The sequence below is a fragment of the Camponotus floridanus genome, unplaced genomic scaffold (assembly GCF_003227725.1).
Source record: "Camponotus floridanus strain SB8 unplaced genomic scaffold, Cflo_v7.5 scaffold99, whole genome shotgun sequence".
NCBI classification, from domain to species: Eukaryota; Metazoa; Arthropoda; class Insecta; order Hymenoptera; family Formicidae; genus Camponotus; species Camponotus floridanus.
Window position 1 is genome coordinate 729,404 of NW_020229870.1, and position 18,528 is coordinate 747,931.

An 18,528-nucleotide genomic window follows, 5' to 3' on the forward strand; every position below is an offset into this window, starting at 1 on the left:
AAACATGATTACAATTAGTATGGAAACATAATTTACTATAAATTTGAATAAAAATTAATTAACTAAAAATTAATTAGCGACATGAAACAGTATAGCAACGATAAATCTTTATCATTGCAATCATTGATTACCGCGATTAAAAATTGAAACAAATTATACATAAAAGAAGATAAAAGATTATGTTGTGATATTTCGATCATCGATCCTTATTAGAATATTTCTTTATAATATTAGAATATAATATTAGAATTAAATATATATTGATTCGATGCTTTAAGTTTTCTGAATCCTTCTAAATACACAATTTAATCGATAATCGATGAAATTATAGGGATTTAAAATATTAAATAATCACTTTGATAATTGCGATTTTTACGGACAATAATTATTATTTTAATATTTAGAATCGCAAATATATTTCATCCGTGTTATTTTATCGTTCTACTTGATAATCTAAATATAATTTGGGATGTGAGAGAACGCGAAGTAAAACAATCGATTTATAGAAGCAAATAATTAGCATAACAAAAGACTGCGTGAATTGTATGATAAATAATTAATTTTAATCAATAAATTAAATACTTTCATAATTTAATATTTTACGTTAATGTATATTTCATAATATATAAAATATTTCGGTAACGATAACAAATTATCGATAACACGATGTACGATTTTGGCAATATAAAATATAAACAGTAGCGCTCTATACGGTGCCGCTTTGTCATCATTCGTACTGTGACTCTCGAGTAATAAAGTAGTGGTAAGAATCGTTTTGTATATTATAATTTTTTTACTAAACATGATTACAATTAGTATGGAAACATAATTTACTATAAATTTTAATAAAAATTAATTAATTAAAAATTAATTAGCGACATGAAACAGTAGCAACGATAAATCTTTATCGAATCGCAATCATTCATTACTGCGATTAAAAATTGTAACTGATTATGCATAAAAGAGTATAAGAGATTATGTTCTGATATTTCGATCATCGATGCTTATTATAATATTTCTTTATAATATTAGAATATAATATTAGAATTTAATATATTTCAACCAATGCTTTAAATTTTCTTAATTTTTGTTAATTAAATACACAATTTAATCGAAATCTTATTATGCAAATTTAAATTTATATGCTATATTTCAAAATAAATTTGAAATTATATATATATATATATATATATATATATTATATTATATATTATATATTATATATTATATATTATATATTATATATTATTAAATGGAGTGAGAGTAAAGGATTTGAGAGCTTTTACTCTCCATTTAATTATTTTTTATAGAGAGCTTATTAATTACAATTATTATATTATATTATATTATATATAAAAAAATTATATATAATATAACCCTCCCATGGGGTACACCTTGTCGTGGTGGGAGGGCTTAGTACTTGGATGGCGCCTTGAGATTTATTTTAAATTTTTCTATTTACAATAAATCTTATGGTGCCTGAAAAGGAAGCGAAGTACCCTTTCGCGTCGTCGGTGCCGTCAACGTGCCGCGGACGGCTGTGCTTCGTAACCGCGTTTTCGCGTTATAGCATTCTCGCGTTATCGCGTTTTCGCGTTTTCAAAATCCCAATTTCGTTTTTGTCAACGAGTCTCTCCTTCCGACGCCAACTAACTGGGATGTTTCATCGAGTCGTTGCTTTGCGACGTACTCGCGCCTTGTGCAACGTGGCACTTGGTGATGCCGGCCGCGCAGAACGTATGTCCAGTACAAAATGTACATGGGCGCGCGGGTTCGATGCTTCGCGCTCGATCGGCTTAGTGATGAACACGCTCTGCTTCGTCAATTGATTTGGCCCGAATCGGTTAGAACTCGATCGATTGTTCGAAATGGTCGTCAATGGGTCCCTTCTCTTTGCTCGTCTACTCTACAGCCACACGCCTAGCGTGTGTTAACCCTGTCGAGGAGTCGAGTGGATTCCCCTAGGCACGATTTTCGCTCGGTAAAAGGGGTTGCCTCCCCATTTTCTAAATTGCTGAATGTTAGCTTTTAAAAAATGTGGGTATCCTCTTCTTTTACCGTCTATCAGCCTTGTGTACTGCGCTAGTGATATAGCATCCGTGCGGGTCACTTGAAATCGTGCTTAGCGGGTCCAGGTTCGATATGAGATAGGATAATTATGCGCGAAAAAGAGCTGGTGAACTTTATTTTCCTCTATTCCGTCAATCGTTTCGTCTTCTTTCCGGTTCGGGCCTAATCTTTGCTCGTTGTATCGTTGCATTCCCGACCTGTTGGCTCGAAATTGATTCTCGCGAAATGAAATGGGATTTTCGCTCGTACCGAAACCGGGAGTGTCGGACATAGTATATATATATTAAATATATACATCGCGCGACAAAATTTTTAATCGTACCGAATTAGTGCGGGAGTGCCGTTTAGTATCGCGCGTAAAATAACGAAAATAGCGATATAAAAATATCGCTCGTGAGTGCGGGAGTGCCGTTGAAAGTATCGCGCGTCAACAACATGAGAGGAGGAGGAGGCCTGGGAGAGGCATCTTGCATCGGCGGAGCAACCTGATGGTGAATATTTATTATTTGTATATCAATTGTTATAAATCGTACGCATAATAATTCGATCTTATTATTTAAATGAATTAAAGAGAAAATTAGAGAGAAAGATTTTTATAAAAGTTATATAAAACTTTTTAAAAAACTTTCTTAAAAAACAGTTTTAAAATTTTATAAAAATTTTCCACACGTGTTTATCTCTGCTTATTATTTTACACATCGGATATAAAATTCCGCGCGATAAAAATTTTTTGAAATATTGATTGCATTTTGTGAGCATTAATATAAATGAATTTTATATTTGTATGTTACAGACAACTAGCTTCGATAACAACAACTCCGCTGTTGCGCATCAGTGTCGGTGAGTGAGAAAAACTTTTATTTAATTTTAAGGTAACGGATTCGTAGAGATTGTAGATGTAGATTGTAGATTGTAGATTGTAGATTGTAGATTGTAGAGTGTGAATTGTAGAGTAAGTCCGTTGCCTTAAAATGGATGAGCTATGATAGATTAAATTAAATAACTTTTAATAAATTCTTTCGAAAAGCTTTGCATCTATTGCGAAAATATATTGAAGTATTAATTTAAAAAAGAGAATCTCAAGAAAAGAAAATTTTTTTTGTAAAGACTTGACTAGTTTATTAAATCAAGAGCACGCATTAATAATTTTAACAATTTTATCAATTTTTGATACTACTTTATTCTTATAACGCGCACTTATTTTATTCTAATTTCTTATATCATAGCTCATCCATTGTAGAATTTGTTTGTAGATATTGTTTTTAAATTTTACTTTAACTTAAAATAAAGCCAAACGATTAATTAATTAAATAATTTGTAATATCATAAAAGTTATACACATACATGAATTTTATATTTTATTAGAAAATATAGTATATAGAAATTTGTAGTAATTTGGCTTTATTTGAGTTAAAATAAAGTTATATTCAAATATTTAAGAAACGATCGTAAAATCGAGCGATCGTTACGATGAGCGTGAAATATTTACGCTCATTTGCCGGTAATTAATCGGCAAAAGAAGGAGTGTTTATCTCCTTTTTCGATCTCTGATTAGAGATCGAGCGAGAAAGTGGCCAGAATCAACGAAAAGTAAGTTCAATTGGCCTGAAGAAAAGTTTTACGTACAATAGTACGTAATGTCGGACATTTATTCACGCGGTTAGGGCATGCGGTTAGAGAATGTAATTAGGGCACGTAATTAAAATATACGTGATTAGAGATAGGCTTTCCTCGAATAATTTCACTTAATCGAGAAATAGGATTGTTAGGGCTATTAGGTGATCATTAAAATTTTTTAATTTTCCATTCAAAAAGTAGAGGATTGTTAGGGCTATTATGTCATTAATTTAGCTGATTTTATATTATGTATCTTTTAAGGAATCAGGAAATGTAGGTTTAAATAATATTAGGGAAAACAAATTAATAAATATTTCAATAATTACGAGAGTCGTTTGATAAATTTGGTAAAAAAGCAAGTAAAACACATTGTTTTGGAAAAAATCTACGTTATTTCTCAACATAGTCTCCATTATCATTAAGGTCTATACACTTGGTCGAACGAGATTCCAATTTTTTAACCGTCGAAAAAATAGACTGTCTCAAAACTTGCAAAATACTCGTTGAATTTCACGGAAATTTACCAAACTTATCAAACGACCCACGTATATTATTAATTTATTAAGAATTTTATTTTTTTATTAAGAATTTTTAAGGGATCAATATTTTTTGAGTGTTTTTTTATAGGTATTTTATTTATATAAGGATGAAAATTAACTTGTTAACATTCAATAATTTGTATAGTAATACGAATTTTTTTGCGAAATTTTATGTACTTATGTAATACGAAATTTATGTACTTTTATATAATACGAAATTTTAAATGAAAAATTTAAAATACAAATTTATATATTAAGCTATTTTTTAGTAATATGAATAATAAATTTCGTATATTTATGAATTTATAAGTTATTTTTAAATATAGAAATTGAAAGATTTAAAATAGAATTAAGAATGATATTAAAGAATAGATATTAAAGAATGAATAGAATTTATAGGAAAAGATTTATTATTAAAATTTCAAAAAAAATTTTAATTTAAATAATATTTTTAAATAATAACTTTTCGAAAATTTATATATTCATTTATTTATATATTTATGGTTTTAATTTAAATAGTAATTTTTACAAAATTTATAGATTTATATACTTATATATACATTTAAGGTTTTAGTTTAAATAATAATAATTTTTATATAAAATTTATATGTTTATTTTCTTAAATATAGATGTTTGTGTATTTATGTATTTAAAGTTTTAATTTAAATAATAATTTTTATATAAAATTTATATGTTTATTTTCTTATATATAGATGTTTGTGTATTTATGTATTTAAAATTTGAATTTAAATAATAATTTTTATAAAATTTATATATTTATATATATTTTGAGATATATATAATTTCATTAATTGTATTTCATTAATTTTATTTATATAAATTTATCTAAACAGCTTATATTATTAAAGTTTAATATCGAAGATATTAAGAAAATTATTTTTTTCAGATATTTGTGAATATATATTGAATATAGTGAATATTATGAACATATAATAGGATAGTAGTTTGTTAGGGCTACTCCATATAATGCTCCTTATGCACATGGTTCCGGGGACTTGCGCGTTGGAAGATTAAGGAAAGGCGCGTGGGGTTTTTAGTTGGTAGTCCCTGCCGTTAAAATGGCGGCAGGGAGAGCCCAACACTACCCCGACGGGACCGCTAACGTCGGGGTGTGCATAAGGAGCATTTTCCCCACGTAAAAAAAAAAAAAAAAAAACTTGTTAAATTATGTTGTATTACATTTCAAATTATATTATATTTTAATAATGAATTTCAACAATGAATTTCAACAATAAATAACATAATATCCGACAAACAATACCGTGCCAATGATTTTGTTTTACGGTCTTGTTATGCAAATTTAAATTTATATACTATATTGCAAACTAAATGCTGCAATTGTATATATTATATTATATATAAAATTATATATAATATAACCCTCCCATGGGGTACACCTTGTCGCGGTGGGAGGGCTTAGTACTTGGATGATGTCTTGAGATTTATCTTAAATTTTTCTATTTATGATAAATCTTAAGGTGCTTGAAAGGGAAGCTAAGTACCCTTTCGCGTCGTCGGTGCCGTCAACGTGCCGCGGACGGCAAGCGTTTCGTTACCGCGTTTTCGCGTTGTAGTATTCTCGCGTCGTCGCGTTTTTGCGGAAATTTTGGACTTTTTCATATAATAAAATAAACAAAGTTAAAGGCTCCTCTAAATTAACAAATCAAAATTAATATCGAAAGGCAGTTAAGAGCCAACGCAGTTGTAGGGCATGGATAAAATAATTTCCAAAACAGCAACTAAATTTTAACGATCCATTCGCTTTATTCCAAACGTTTCGGACTCGATTCGAGCCTTCTTCAGTGATTAAGCATGCATGGTTTATAGAAGTGACGCGACTTCGTCAAGGCTGATCCATCCGAGAAAGCACGATGCAAAAAGCCCTCTCAACGGTACAAAGCGTGAAGAGCGATGCACATGTGCAAACCATACAACTTTTGTCTATTTATTTTGCTGAAAATGCTTCGTTGAAAAATTATCGAGGTGTGTTTTTTAAAGTAAAACACCCTGTATATTAATACGTTTGAATAAAGTGAAAACAAAAAGTAATCAAAAGAGTAAAGAAGAAGATTAAGTGATTTTAAATATCTCTTAAGAATGTGAGATTGTTTAAAGACAAATGGCCTCAGAAGGTATTCGAATAACTACTACAGGAAGGAAGAAGTACGATAAATCTCTGCAACTTTGGAGAAAATGTAAGAAGTCATAATCCGAAGATTTAAAGAAGAGGATGCGTTGGATAAAAATGCATAGTAATTAAGAATGAAAAAACAGGTTGCAATTATATAAAATACGTTAATAATAATAACAAATTATGTTACACTTTATAATTTATTACATTATATTATGTCACACAACAATTGCAAAGTTATTTCTGTTGAAACAAAATACTACTGTGTGTATCATTAGTATAAGCAAATCTATAGTTTGGATTGTTCTGTGATTATAATATCGCTCTCGCCGGAATTTTGCGTTGATAGGTTCAAATTCCGATTATTTCTATTTTTCAGATAAGCATTTTTTGCCTGTTCCAAAAGATTCTGTGCCATTTGATTATCCGTCTTATCCACCATTTGCTTAAAGTAGCCATTCGGTTTGTCATGTAATAATTCGTACGGCGTGCCAAATTCCTATTTGTATATTTATGATATAATTATTAAATATACGAATTCTTCTTCTTTTTCTCTATCCATCTAATTATCTCTCTCTTATCTATCTAATCATCTCTCTTAAGAAATATTTAAAAAATCTCATTGTCGTAATACTAAAAGTTTTTTTCAGTGTAAAAGAAGAAAAAATATTGTGAAGATATTAAAAGCTTACGAAAATATCAAAATTTTATATTACACTTTATTATTTAACTTTATTATTTAAATATTTAATTTTATTTCAGCGTTTTTCCCATTACGATATAAATTTAAATATTGACTGTTTATTATACATATATATATGTATATATATATATATATATATATATATATATATATATGGAGAGAGAGAGAGAGAGAGAGAGAGAGAGAGAAAGACATATAAACCGATATTTGTTAGAATTCTTATTAAATGTGTAAAATTTTTTCTGAAATATTTATGCAAAGAAAATAAATATGATGTATTTGTAATTATTTTTTTATAAAATTAATATTTTCGTCATTCCACAAATTACATACCACGATGTAACCGTTTTCCATCACTATAATGCGATCACTGTCTATGACAGTATTCAAACGATGCGCTATCGTGATGACAGTGCAATCTTTAAAGTTCTTCCTTATCGTATCTTGAATTAAAGCATCAGTACTGAAAAAGGAAATACAAATTTAAAATAATAGCAAATACAAAATATTAAATTCGTAAATTACCTACTTATTGATCGAGTATCTAAATCTTTACTGGAGATTTAAAATTTATTAAGACTTACTAGGAATCAATATTTGCTGTGGCTTCGTCAAGAACGAGCAGGCGATTATTTCTCAAGATCGCTCTAGCCAAGCATATGAGCTGCCTTTGACCGACGCTGAAGTTATGGCCACCGCAAAGGACATTTTGGTCCAACGCAAGTTCGTTTAGCTCGACCAATCGAAGCACCTCCCACAGCTTCACATCGTCATACTGATTGAACGGATCCAAATTATAGCGTAAACTTTCGGAGAAGAGCACCGGCTCCTGGGGTATGATGGAAATCTTGGAACGTAACTCCTGCAGATTTAGCGTACCCGTCTCCCGCTCGTCAATTTCAATTTCACCCTTTAGATCTTCATTAAACAGGCGAAAGAGCGCGGAGATTAATGAAGATTTGCCAGCACCAGTTCGTCCCACTACACCGATCTTCCAACCAGGTTCAATAGACATGTTCAGATTCTGCGAAATGACGTGGATAAAATATATGACGAAAATATATGACGTGCACTGAATTGCAATGAAGGTTGATTTCTTTGTTTACCTTTAAGACAAACGGATTGTTCTTGTCATACTTCATGCTGACATTTTTAAATGTTAATCGTCCTTGAGATGGCCACGTAGGTGGTAGAGGATCATCCGAGGTAATGATTGGTTCCTTGGGAAGATTTGTATACTGGAGAATTCTTTCCACAGCTGTCATCAACGAAAAAGTCTCGGCTATCTGTTTTATGCTGAATTGCAAACCGCCGACCAAGATTAGTGATTGCGAAATTGCCAAACCTACATCGCCACCGGATACATTGCCTGAAAATTAACAAAAAAAAAAAATAAAAAAGAATCTCAAAGATTACTAATTAATAAAAGATAGTATTCTGTATAATGTTATATATACAGGGTGTCCCAGTTATCCTTTGTCATCTTTCAAAGACAGATTCCTTGGATCATTTGAAGACGATTTTTCCTCAGCGAAAATGTCAATGAAGGCCATCATTTTTTGCATGTTCCCGATTTTTATCATCATATATCTTTGCAATTAAGTCTTAAATTAAAACTCAACTAAAATAAACTCTATTTAAAATTAATCAAAGAATGTGGTTTTATTAATATTTTATTTCTACAAAGCTTAGCCTACAAAAAACCCCTTTTTTCCAATCACTTATAATTCGAAAATTATTAGTGCCTCGACATTTTCAGAAATTGGGGAAAAATCGTATTCAGATGATCCCAGGAATCTGTCTTTGAGAGATGACGGAAGATAACTGGTACACCCTGTATGTAAAATATATATTATTTAGTTTTTTTTACAAATTCGTAGAAAGAGAAAGAGAAAAAAGAAAGAGATATATATTTTCCCTTTATTTATAATATCATATATTCTTGTATATTTTAACATCGATCAAAAATATATAACATTAATTGAGAATATTCAGAAAATGAAATGTTGAAAAGAACGCACCATATTCACTTATCACTATGAAGGAATAGCAGAGGCAGATCATGAACAAGCACGTAATCGTGTCCACAACGATGCCGAAAACAGTTCCACATGCCAAAACTTGGTACCACGCCCCACTATGAGTATTTTGCAATTCATCGAACCTGTCTCGTACCATCTTCTCGATATTGTTACCGCTGCTCCGAATCGTCGGTAATCCATTTAGTGTAGCGTTTATATGTGAAAACAACGGGCTCTTAGCTAAAAACGAAGTTATATCAAACATATATTTCGTACATCTGTTCCAAGAACTTTAGAATCCAGCTTTGACATTATTTATATTCAATGAATCTATAGATTTTAACTCATAACAGTTTGATGAGAACTTTGAATCCAAGAGTCGTATCTTAATAATTCAAAAAAATCAATAATAATGTAATAAAAATATTTAAGAAACATATTTTATGTCCTAATGGATGGTTACTTTTTTCTTTTTCTCTATCTCTAAATACTTACTTACTCCTTCAAGACGTTTGATGCTTTGAGCAGTTTTGAGATAGAACTTTGTCCACAGATAAAATAAAATAATTTGTATGATTATCGGTATTATCATCCATCGATTAAGTATTGCCACCATGATAAATATAGCCAGTACTACACTGGTCATCTGAAGTGCTTCAAGCATTATTCTTGGTAGCAGTTCATCTATCGTTCCAATGTCCTTCGAAAATCTATTTAAAATTCGACCTGAAAAAAAATTATAGTTTTTTTGTAATGCTGTAAATACATGATTAAAAATTCATTTCTGTCAATCATTATATTTTGTTCTATCAGATAAATTTATATTTTGTTCTATCAGATAAATTTAGAAATTATAATATTGATAATACTCGAATTAAAAACAGATATTTCAATCTTTTTGCCCTCAAATTCAAAACAAAGCAAAACAATTGTTATTGCTTTTATTTGACATCTTTTCCTTTCTCTACATCATTCTTTATTCATCTCATTGCTCTGCTTACCAGAAGGATTCCTGTTAAAGAAGGACATACGCGCCTGTAACAGATTGGAGAACATGATGTTGTGTAGATTGATACTGGAGTTCAGGCATATATTCATGAAGAGAAAACTGCGGAACAATACAGTAACGGTGCAAATGATAATGCAAAATGTGTAAATGTATATAGCATCTATTTTACTGAGCAAACCGTCCGAATTCAACGTGAAGATTGATGCCAGGAAGCTATCGTTACGCATGTTCATATAATTTTTATGAATTTGATTGGCGCCGGCAGTATCTTTATTTCGCCTAACTTCTTCCAAATTGGTCCAGTAGGAAAGCCAGTAATCATTGCCAGTGGTAGCAATCTGGCTGATGATGAAAACTAGCAGCAGCACAAACAGTATGAAATAATTCCCGCCATGGTGTAAATAGTCTCTATACACCTTACTAGATATTTGACCACGCATCATCTCTTCACCTTCCAGATTGTTTTCCATACAAGTCAAATCGTCGTTTGGTAATGAATACTAGAAAAATATTCACTTGGGCAATTTTCACAAAGACAAAGACTAATTTACTAAAAACGCACAAAATCACAAATCGCAAATAATGTATTGAAGAACCTAATTTAGTTTTTTATTATAGTGATTTTACCGCGTAAAACTATATTAAATATCTTTGATAATTAATATAACTGTGCAAATATACTTCTAATTATTCGATCTATTATTCGATTAAATGAATTTTTATTTAATAACAACAATACAAACACACACACACACACACACACACACACACACATATATATATATATATATATATATATATATATATATATAATAAATGAACAAATGAGTTATGGTCTTACAACAGAGCTTGCGATCGACACTTCCGAAAAACGTTTGGATATCAGCATATTCTTTAAAGACATTTCTGATATTTTTCTCGCGTTTTCTTCCTTTTTTTCTTCTACGGTGCTTATTAAGTCATTCATCATTTCAATGAAATCTTTGTTTGATTCTATTAGTTCTTTATAACTTCCTTGCATCTTTACGAAGCCCTTGGAAAGCAAAATTAAATTAGATTATATGAAAAATATTTTTATTTTTAGGAATATAATTTTTAACATGATCTTATAATAAATAATAATTACATCTTTTTATAAATTATTAAATTATCTTTTTATAAATTATTAAATTATCTTTTGCTAAAAAAAATTTTTTTAAGATTAACGTTAATTAATTTCATCAACATTTGTGCATTTTTAATTACGCACAGATTAAATATTTTTTTATGAAAAGCAATTAAAAAGAAAGAGAAATAATTAAGTTGATGATATATATAAATATATAAGTAATATTTTATTATTCTGCATAACATACTAAGTTTCAGTTCTTTAAGAATGAAATTTTTGTATGAAAGATTTAAATTTAATTTTTTTCGAGTTAAAAATAGTAAAAATTTAATGTAGAAACTACAAAATTTGAAAGGTCGAAATACTGATTCAGAAATATTTAATTCAACACACTCACCCGGTCAAGCACGATAATGTGATCCACACGTTTTAGAAAATGCAACTGATGTGTAACAAGAATCCTTGTCTTTCCGTAGAGATACTCGGTGATGCATTTTTTGTAGAGATGTTTGGCGACATGAGTATCTACCGCACTCAAAGGATCATCCAGCAAATAAAGATCCGCTTGCTTGTAGACTGCCCTCGCGAGATTGATTCGCGCCCTTTGACCTCCGGAGAGAGATACGCCTCTTTCACCGACTATTGTCATGTCACCCTGTGGAAACTGTTGGAAGTCTTTTAACAATGCGCACACACGCGTCACCTGAAACCGCCAATTACTTGAGTTATAAAATCTCAAAGAGCTTTAGAGAACCTAGAAATGTAAAAAGAGAATGTTTTTCATTTTAACGGTCTTTTTAGTGACTGAAAAATATATTTTAAACCAATATGAAGTTATAACTTTCATTCGTTGAATCTTGACCAATTTACCTCATTATATCTGACCTTATCGAAGGGTTGGCCAAATAATATATTGTCTCTTACAGTGCCGCCAAAGAGCCAGGGTTCCTGGCTAGCATAGGAGATGCGTATGTTTGAATTTTCTATGTGATAACAGTTAGTCATTTTACCGTAAGAAACATTTTTTGCGGGATCATGCGTGAGAATCACGGAACCTGCACCGAGATCCAACTCTTTCAGTAGCACGTAAAGCATGGAAGATTTACCGGAGCCTACGGGGCCGACCAGGGCGTACAGTTCACCCGGATTAATGATTGCTGAAACGTTACACAATGTTGGTGGCAGTTGACCGTTAATCCAATTTGCAGAAACGCGATGAAACTTTACGCAAACTGGACGATATGATTCCTGCTCAGGAGTTTTATTGTTGACATCTATTTGATTGTTCGTAGCAATCACTTTGTTTAATTTTTCGTCTTTAGATTGCAATGTTTCCTTAAAGCATTCCATATTTACTTCATCCATTAATAAAAGATCCTGCATATTAAAGGCTATATTAGTCATTAAACAAATACGAAAGGGGAAAAAATAAAAAAATCAGTTTATAACGCAATTTGAAACGTGATAATACATATTATGATGCACCTCTAATCGATTCATAGATATTATCGTTTCGCCAAGTACTATAAGCGCTTGCGGAAAAAACAAAGCCGCAGTGAGTTGAAGAATGTTAGAAAATGTTGCAAGAGTATAAGTCACATCATCATTCAGATTATTTCCCGATAATACGAACATTATCAATGTAAAGTAAATCAGCAACCTTTCCGTAAACACTATGATAGCCAAATTTGTAGCGCGCACGTATGCCGAGAATTTAATTTTTTTTATCTCCAGTGCTCTCGTTATCGATACAATCTTGTTGAATGGCTTCTCCCAAGCATACATTTTTATTACCTAAAATGAAAAAAAAAATGTAAATTATGAATTTCTTCGCAAAATTTAAAATTTCCTTGTAAAATTTATTTAAAATTGTAAAAGAAGAGTTATATAATATAAAAAGATGTATATTATGTAAGAAGATTTGTATAATATATAATACTTTTATCCGCACGAATATATATAATCATTTAAAAGTAAAATAGCGAATAAAATATTTTCCAAAAGTACCTGTATCCCGGCTACGAGCTCATTCATCAGCTGTATCCGTCGATCGGTCAATGGCGCGATTATGGCTCTAATACTACGGCTTAGCAAACTTATAGTTCCTTGAACAGGTATGCTAATTATCAATAGTATCCCGATGCCTATGAGAATCGAAACACCGACCTTCTGCCACATTATGTATCCCACAATTATGATCTAGTAAATAAAGAATTGTTATATAAAATAATGTCTTTAAGAAGTTAATGAATATGCAGGAAAATATGCTTCATTTTTATAACAAATCTACATTTCAACGTAATTAATTAGATAAGATAAGTGTGTATAAATGGAAGTGATATAAAATTAGGAAGACAAGTATATATAAATAGAAGTGATTTTATAAAATATAACAAAATAAATGTGCAATATACGTAAACAATTAATTAGCTTAGGAAATTCTACTTAAAGGAGGAAATCATAAGATATATTTTAAAGATGTTTACTTTTTTTATATTTTAAATATACAAATACTTTTTGTTAAATAAAATGTTACCTGAATAGGCATAATCCATATATAATGCAGATATAATGTTAATAAATCGAACCGATTCATATCATTGCTGAGAAGATTCACAATCTGTCCAGTACCGGTTCGACTTAAAGATGTTTGATTCAATCGCAATACCTAGTAACAGTTTTGAGAAAAATTACAGGATTTATTATTGGGAATAACTATAACTCTTAAACCATCATTTGTGAATTTACTATTTATTTAAAAAATTGAGCTATTATAGTTGCGTAAAGTTTTACTTAATTTAATAATTTAATAAATCTAGTATATAAAATTATTTTTTTTATAATTATTTAGTATAATATTTTCCGAATAATGTAGATTCACGATTAAAAAATAAAAGATAACGAGGCATTTTTATAGTGAGCGACAACATTTTTTTAAATATTGTTTTCTATCTATTTCTTTATTGCATTTGGAAAGACATTTAAAAAAGGATGCGCTATTCTTTTACATACATTTGTGAAATTTCAGTATCTAACATATGTCAAACGTTATCGACCAAAGTCGAAGGATAGACTTAATGGAGTAGATAATAATTATAATGTAATTTCTGTTGACGATAAATGTGCTATTGCCATAGTTTTTCAATAATTTTACATTCGCATGTTACGAGAACTTGTGAAATAGATGTCGAAGAAATTCAAACAAGAATCCGAGTATACTTAGAAAATTTCAAATAGGTTATTATTAATGAAGAATAGACATATTATTTTATTTTTTATTATTTCATATTTTAATTTATGATTGTATGTATTAATAATTACATATTAATGACAATGATTGATATTTTATTTGATGCAAAGGAAAGTATCTATGAATTTGTAAATAAGCACTAATAATATAATTATATATATGTTATTGTTGTGTGTGTTTAAAATGCATATATTTGTGTATATGCGTGTGTGTGTGTGTGTGTGTGTGTGTGTGTGTGTGTGTGTGTGTGTGTGTGTGTGTGTGTGAGGTAAAGAATTATAAATTCAATACATGCAATCCACTTTTCCAAAAACTGAAAAAAATCATTTAAATAAATTTTTCCATCTGTGAAATCAATTTCTTTCGATATTAAATATTTCATTATTAATAATTTATTGATAAAAATCTTTTTCATTGAACTTTCGATATAAATACGTGGTTTGCAAGTTTTAATAAAAATCGAAATTGATCTCGAGATGCTATTTCTGATCAGAAAAAGCAGATATTTTTTCTAGAGAGATTCTTAGATTATTATATCGAAACTTAAAATTTATTTGTATCATTACCTTTCTATAGATAAGGGAGGTGCAGGCAATGCGTATTCTCATGCCAACTTGTTGCGACATTATGTTAATATGGTTGAACATCAAGGCGGTACTAAAAAGACAAATCACTAAACATGCGATATAAATCATTGTCTTATTCTTTTCTATTTGGCTTGTTGAATTTGATTCTTGAGTAAAATAACTGATGATCCAACCTTGCAGAATCGGTGTCAAAATGCGCAATATGCATGACTAGAAACAAGAATGCATTAAAATTAATATTTTCTTGCATATTTGTATTTACATAAATTTTTGACGTAATCTTTTATATATCTAAGCAGAAAAATCTAATCTCGACATATAAGTGAGAGATATGTAATCCACTAAATTTTTTTCTCATTTCTTTTCTCTCTTTTTTTTAATATGAAAGCTATATCAAAAATAATTAATTTGATTAATGAGGACAATACATAATATTTAATTAATTGATTTTTTCATTTACATAATGATATTACATAATGGTCAAAGATATTAATAACATTCTATGCTGTTTTGCAAAATTATCAATATTTCACCAGGATAAAGATATAGATTCCTATAATTGCATATGGTAACCAAAAGGCGCCGAAGAGTGCCTTGTATAGTTTCGGACGAACATTCTTCTTCAATGGCATTTTCTGCCCATTTTTGTCCACAGTATATTCCAGTTTTTTTAGTTTTTGCAATTCGCGATTCCAATATCTAAATAAATATATTAAAATATTATTTATGCTTTGAAATAATTTTGGAAAGAGGAATTGCTATTAGTTTCCAAAATGTTTTTATAATTATTTTATGCCTTGAAATTATGTATGTAAAATTAATTTATTAAATATTATGTATGTAAAATTAATTTATTAAATATATTTATTAAATATTTATTAAATATTTTATAAATATTATATTAATTTATTAAATATTTATTATACAAGAGTTTTATGAATTTATTTGGTTTGGTGTTTTTGTGAAATCTATAATAATTGTCAAAGAAAAAAATTTATTCGCTCTTAAAAAAGATATAATATTATTTAATTCGGAAGATGTTATCTTGTTTATCAAATATTATTGCATATTTTTTTAATGAATCAAAATTTATTAACCATTTGATACCACTATATAACAGATAACAGTAAATTTATGATAGCTATATTTGATTTTTGTTATTTAATCTAAATCATGAGTATTATACTATGACAAAATCATAAATCACATTAATTATATAATTTAAAATAAAAAAAGTTTATAAAATTATTTTTTTAACTCATGAGTTTATTCAAAGATAGTACTTTTCTATTTTTTTCTTTTATATTTTACATATCGGTTATATTTTATTGTTTGTTATTAATTTTAATAAAAGTTTATATAATAAATAAAATATTATGTTTAAAATAATTATTAATAAATTATTAATTTATTATCAAGAAATTAACTCATTATTTTTGTTTGTATAAAAAATATAAGAGCTATAATTATTACAAACGATATTATTTGTTATATTTGTACGCTTTTAAAAACAGGAAATACTCACTTTTCGAGATGATCTGTCACTTTTTTAGACTCATCTTCTTTCAATGGTTGAAAAATATCAGATTCCTGCAAATCAGTCTTCGCGCCTTTTATAAACAAGTCTGCCATCCACCTAGAAAGAAAAGTTTTTTCTTCAGATTGATTTCCCGAAAAAAAATGGAAATTTGATTTTATATAAAATAATAAAATTATGCATTATTTCAACAGAATAATAATACTTTTTCAAACATAAAAACTCTTCTTAAAACAAGAATGTTTATTTTTTAATAAGACATCTTCTTTAATATAACAAAGAAACAAAAAAACTTCTTCTTGAAAAAATTGTTCTTTTTCCTTAAAATTATAAAGCTTCATTTTTTCAAGAAAGAAAAAATATTTATTTCTTTTAAACTTTCATTTTTGAGTAAAAATTAAAATCCTCTAAAAAATAAAAAAATTTCTAAAATGTTTTGTTTGCTCTAAAAAATGTATAGAAAATATTGTATAAATATATTAACGAACCAAAAAAATAGTTGACTAAAGATATTCGCAGTCTCCTTAGGATTCCGTTTCATGCGAATTGAGTCCTTATTCATGTTGTTTCACTATCGATAATCTTAGAATTTTAAAGATCTTATAACATTTAACAATAACTTAGACTGTCTTTAAAAAATATTAAAACAATTGGCATTCTCAACTTATCTCTTCTTCTCTTTTTCTCCCCTTATTTTCGAGACACACTTTTCAAAAGTCAATTCTTTACTGAAATTTAGTATATATTTACGTTAATTTTTATATTATGAGGCATTGATAACATATACTATAACGTACACAAGAATGTACTTAGTCATTTGCCTTACTTATCTATAATATATGTAAATTGTTCCTTTTTTACATTTCATTTCTGTAAAATACATTTTTAAGCTGAACTTCTAAATTTTTATTATTTTTATATATTTTATAATATACTTTTTTATGTTAAATTTGCATTAAATTTTTATGACTTTTGCAATATTTTTTGATATTACAACTTTTATAAAAATGATATATATATATATATATATATATATATATATATATATCATTTTTATGTAATGGTCGTGACCATCACGTGACCATGAGCGGGACCATCACATAAAAATGGTATATATATATATTTCTGCTTTTCTTGTATATATATCATTTTTATGTGATGGTCACGCTCTGCTTCGTCAAATGATTCGGCCCGAATCGGTTAGAATTCGAATGATAGCTCAGAATAGTTGTTAATGGTCCCTTCTCTTTGTTCATCTACAGCCACACGCACAGCATGTAGAAGCATCCGTAGAAGTATTTGAGGGCTTCTTATTATTCTTTATCTACGCTCTAATGATTATTTCACATTTTGGCTAGTTTATAATTGTATTTTGCGACCAATTACGGACCAATTTAATATATTGTTTTTTGTTTAAATATCATACTGAAGAAGACTAAGTTAAGTCGAAACGTTTGTGATCTTTTAATTAAACGAACTTATAATTAATTGTTTTATTTATTTTTATTTCTAACTTATTAATTTGCTCGTATTATCGGCCCTTTAATGTCAATTTGATTATTATTGCATTGCAATACACGAGCCTTCTAATTGTCATTATATCTATTATTTTAGATAAATAGTAAATAGTAAATAATAAAATAAAAATAAAAATTTTATATGTTGTACATTGATATTAAATTAATGTCTTTTTGTACGATAATTTTTTTAACGATTATATGTTGTTTTAACGGTTTTTTTTTAAATCTTTTCCTAAAAAAGAAATTCTTTTTTACAGTTTCCATATAAGAGACTGTCGACTTTCAATGATATTATATTATCTAAAGAGTATAGAGTGTGATAAAAACTAAATTACTGCAATATTTTTTCTGCTTTTCTTGTATATTTTATTGTACTTTGGTTTATGTATTTGGTATATTTATATACAATATTTTG

The 18,528-nt window shown here is 28.6% G+C and overlaps 1 protein-coding gene across 1 annotated transcript; it reads right to left on the reverse strand.

The window, feature by feature from the left end:
- Nucleotides 1–6,567: 6,567 nt before the first annotated feature.
- LOC105253191 (multidrug resistance-associated protein 4) lies at nt 6,568–17,304 on the reverse strand. The gene is made up of 17 exons (XM_011261049.3): nt 17,082–17,304; nt 16,582–16,692; nt 15,590–15,755; nt 15,036–15,266; nt 13,756–13,887; nt 13,227–13,418; nt 12,705–13,013; nt 12,090–12,596; nt 11,617–11,922; nt 10,953–11,144; nt 10,104–10,611; nt 9,598–9,828; nt 9,103–9,342; nt 8,188–8,450; nt 7,666–8,105; nt 7,415–7,544; nt 6,568–6,877 (listed from the first exon to the last, which is right to left on the reverse strand). Exons 1-17 carry the CDS (start codon nt 17,153–17,155, stop codon nt 6,668–6,670), a joined length of 4,242 nt encoding a protein of 1,413 aa, XP_011259351.2. The 5' UTR covers nt 17,156–17,304; the 3' UTR covers nt 6,568–6,667.
- Between the last annotated feature and the right edge of the window lie 1,224 nt (nt 17,305–18,528).

Excerpts from the sequence above, each read along its gene's own strand:
- LOC105253191 (XM_011261049.3), bottom strand. The coding sequence starts at position 17,155 with ATGAATAAGGACTCAATTCGCATGAAACGGAATCCTAAGGAGACTGCG. Across the intron at positions 13,888-15,035 it reads CCTCCCTTATCTATAGAAAG|GTATTGCGATTGAATCAAAC; the intron begins GTAATGATACAA and ends AACTGTTACTAG. Across the intron at positions 9,829-10,103 it reads CTTTAACAGGAATCCTTCTG|GTCGAATTTTAAATAGATTT; the intron begins GTAAGCAGAGCA and ends ATTTTTTTTCAG.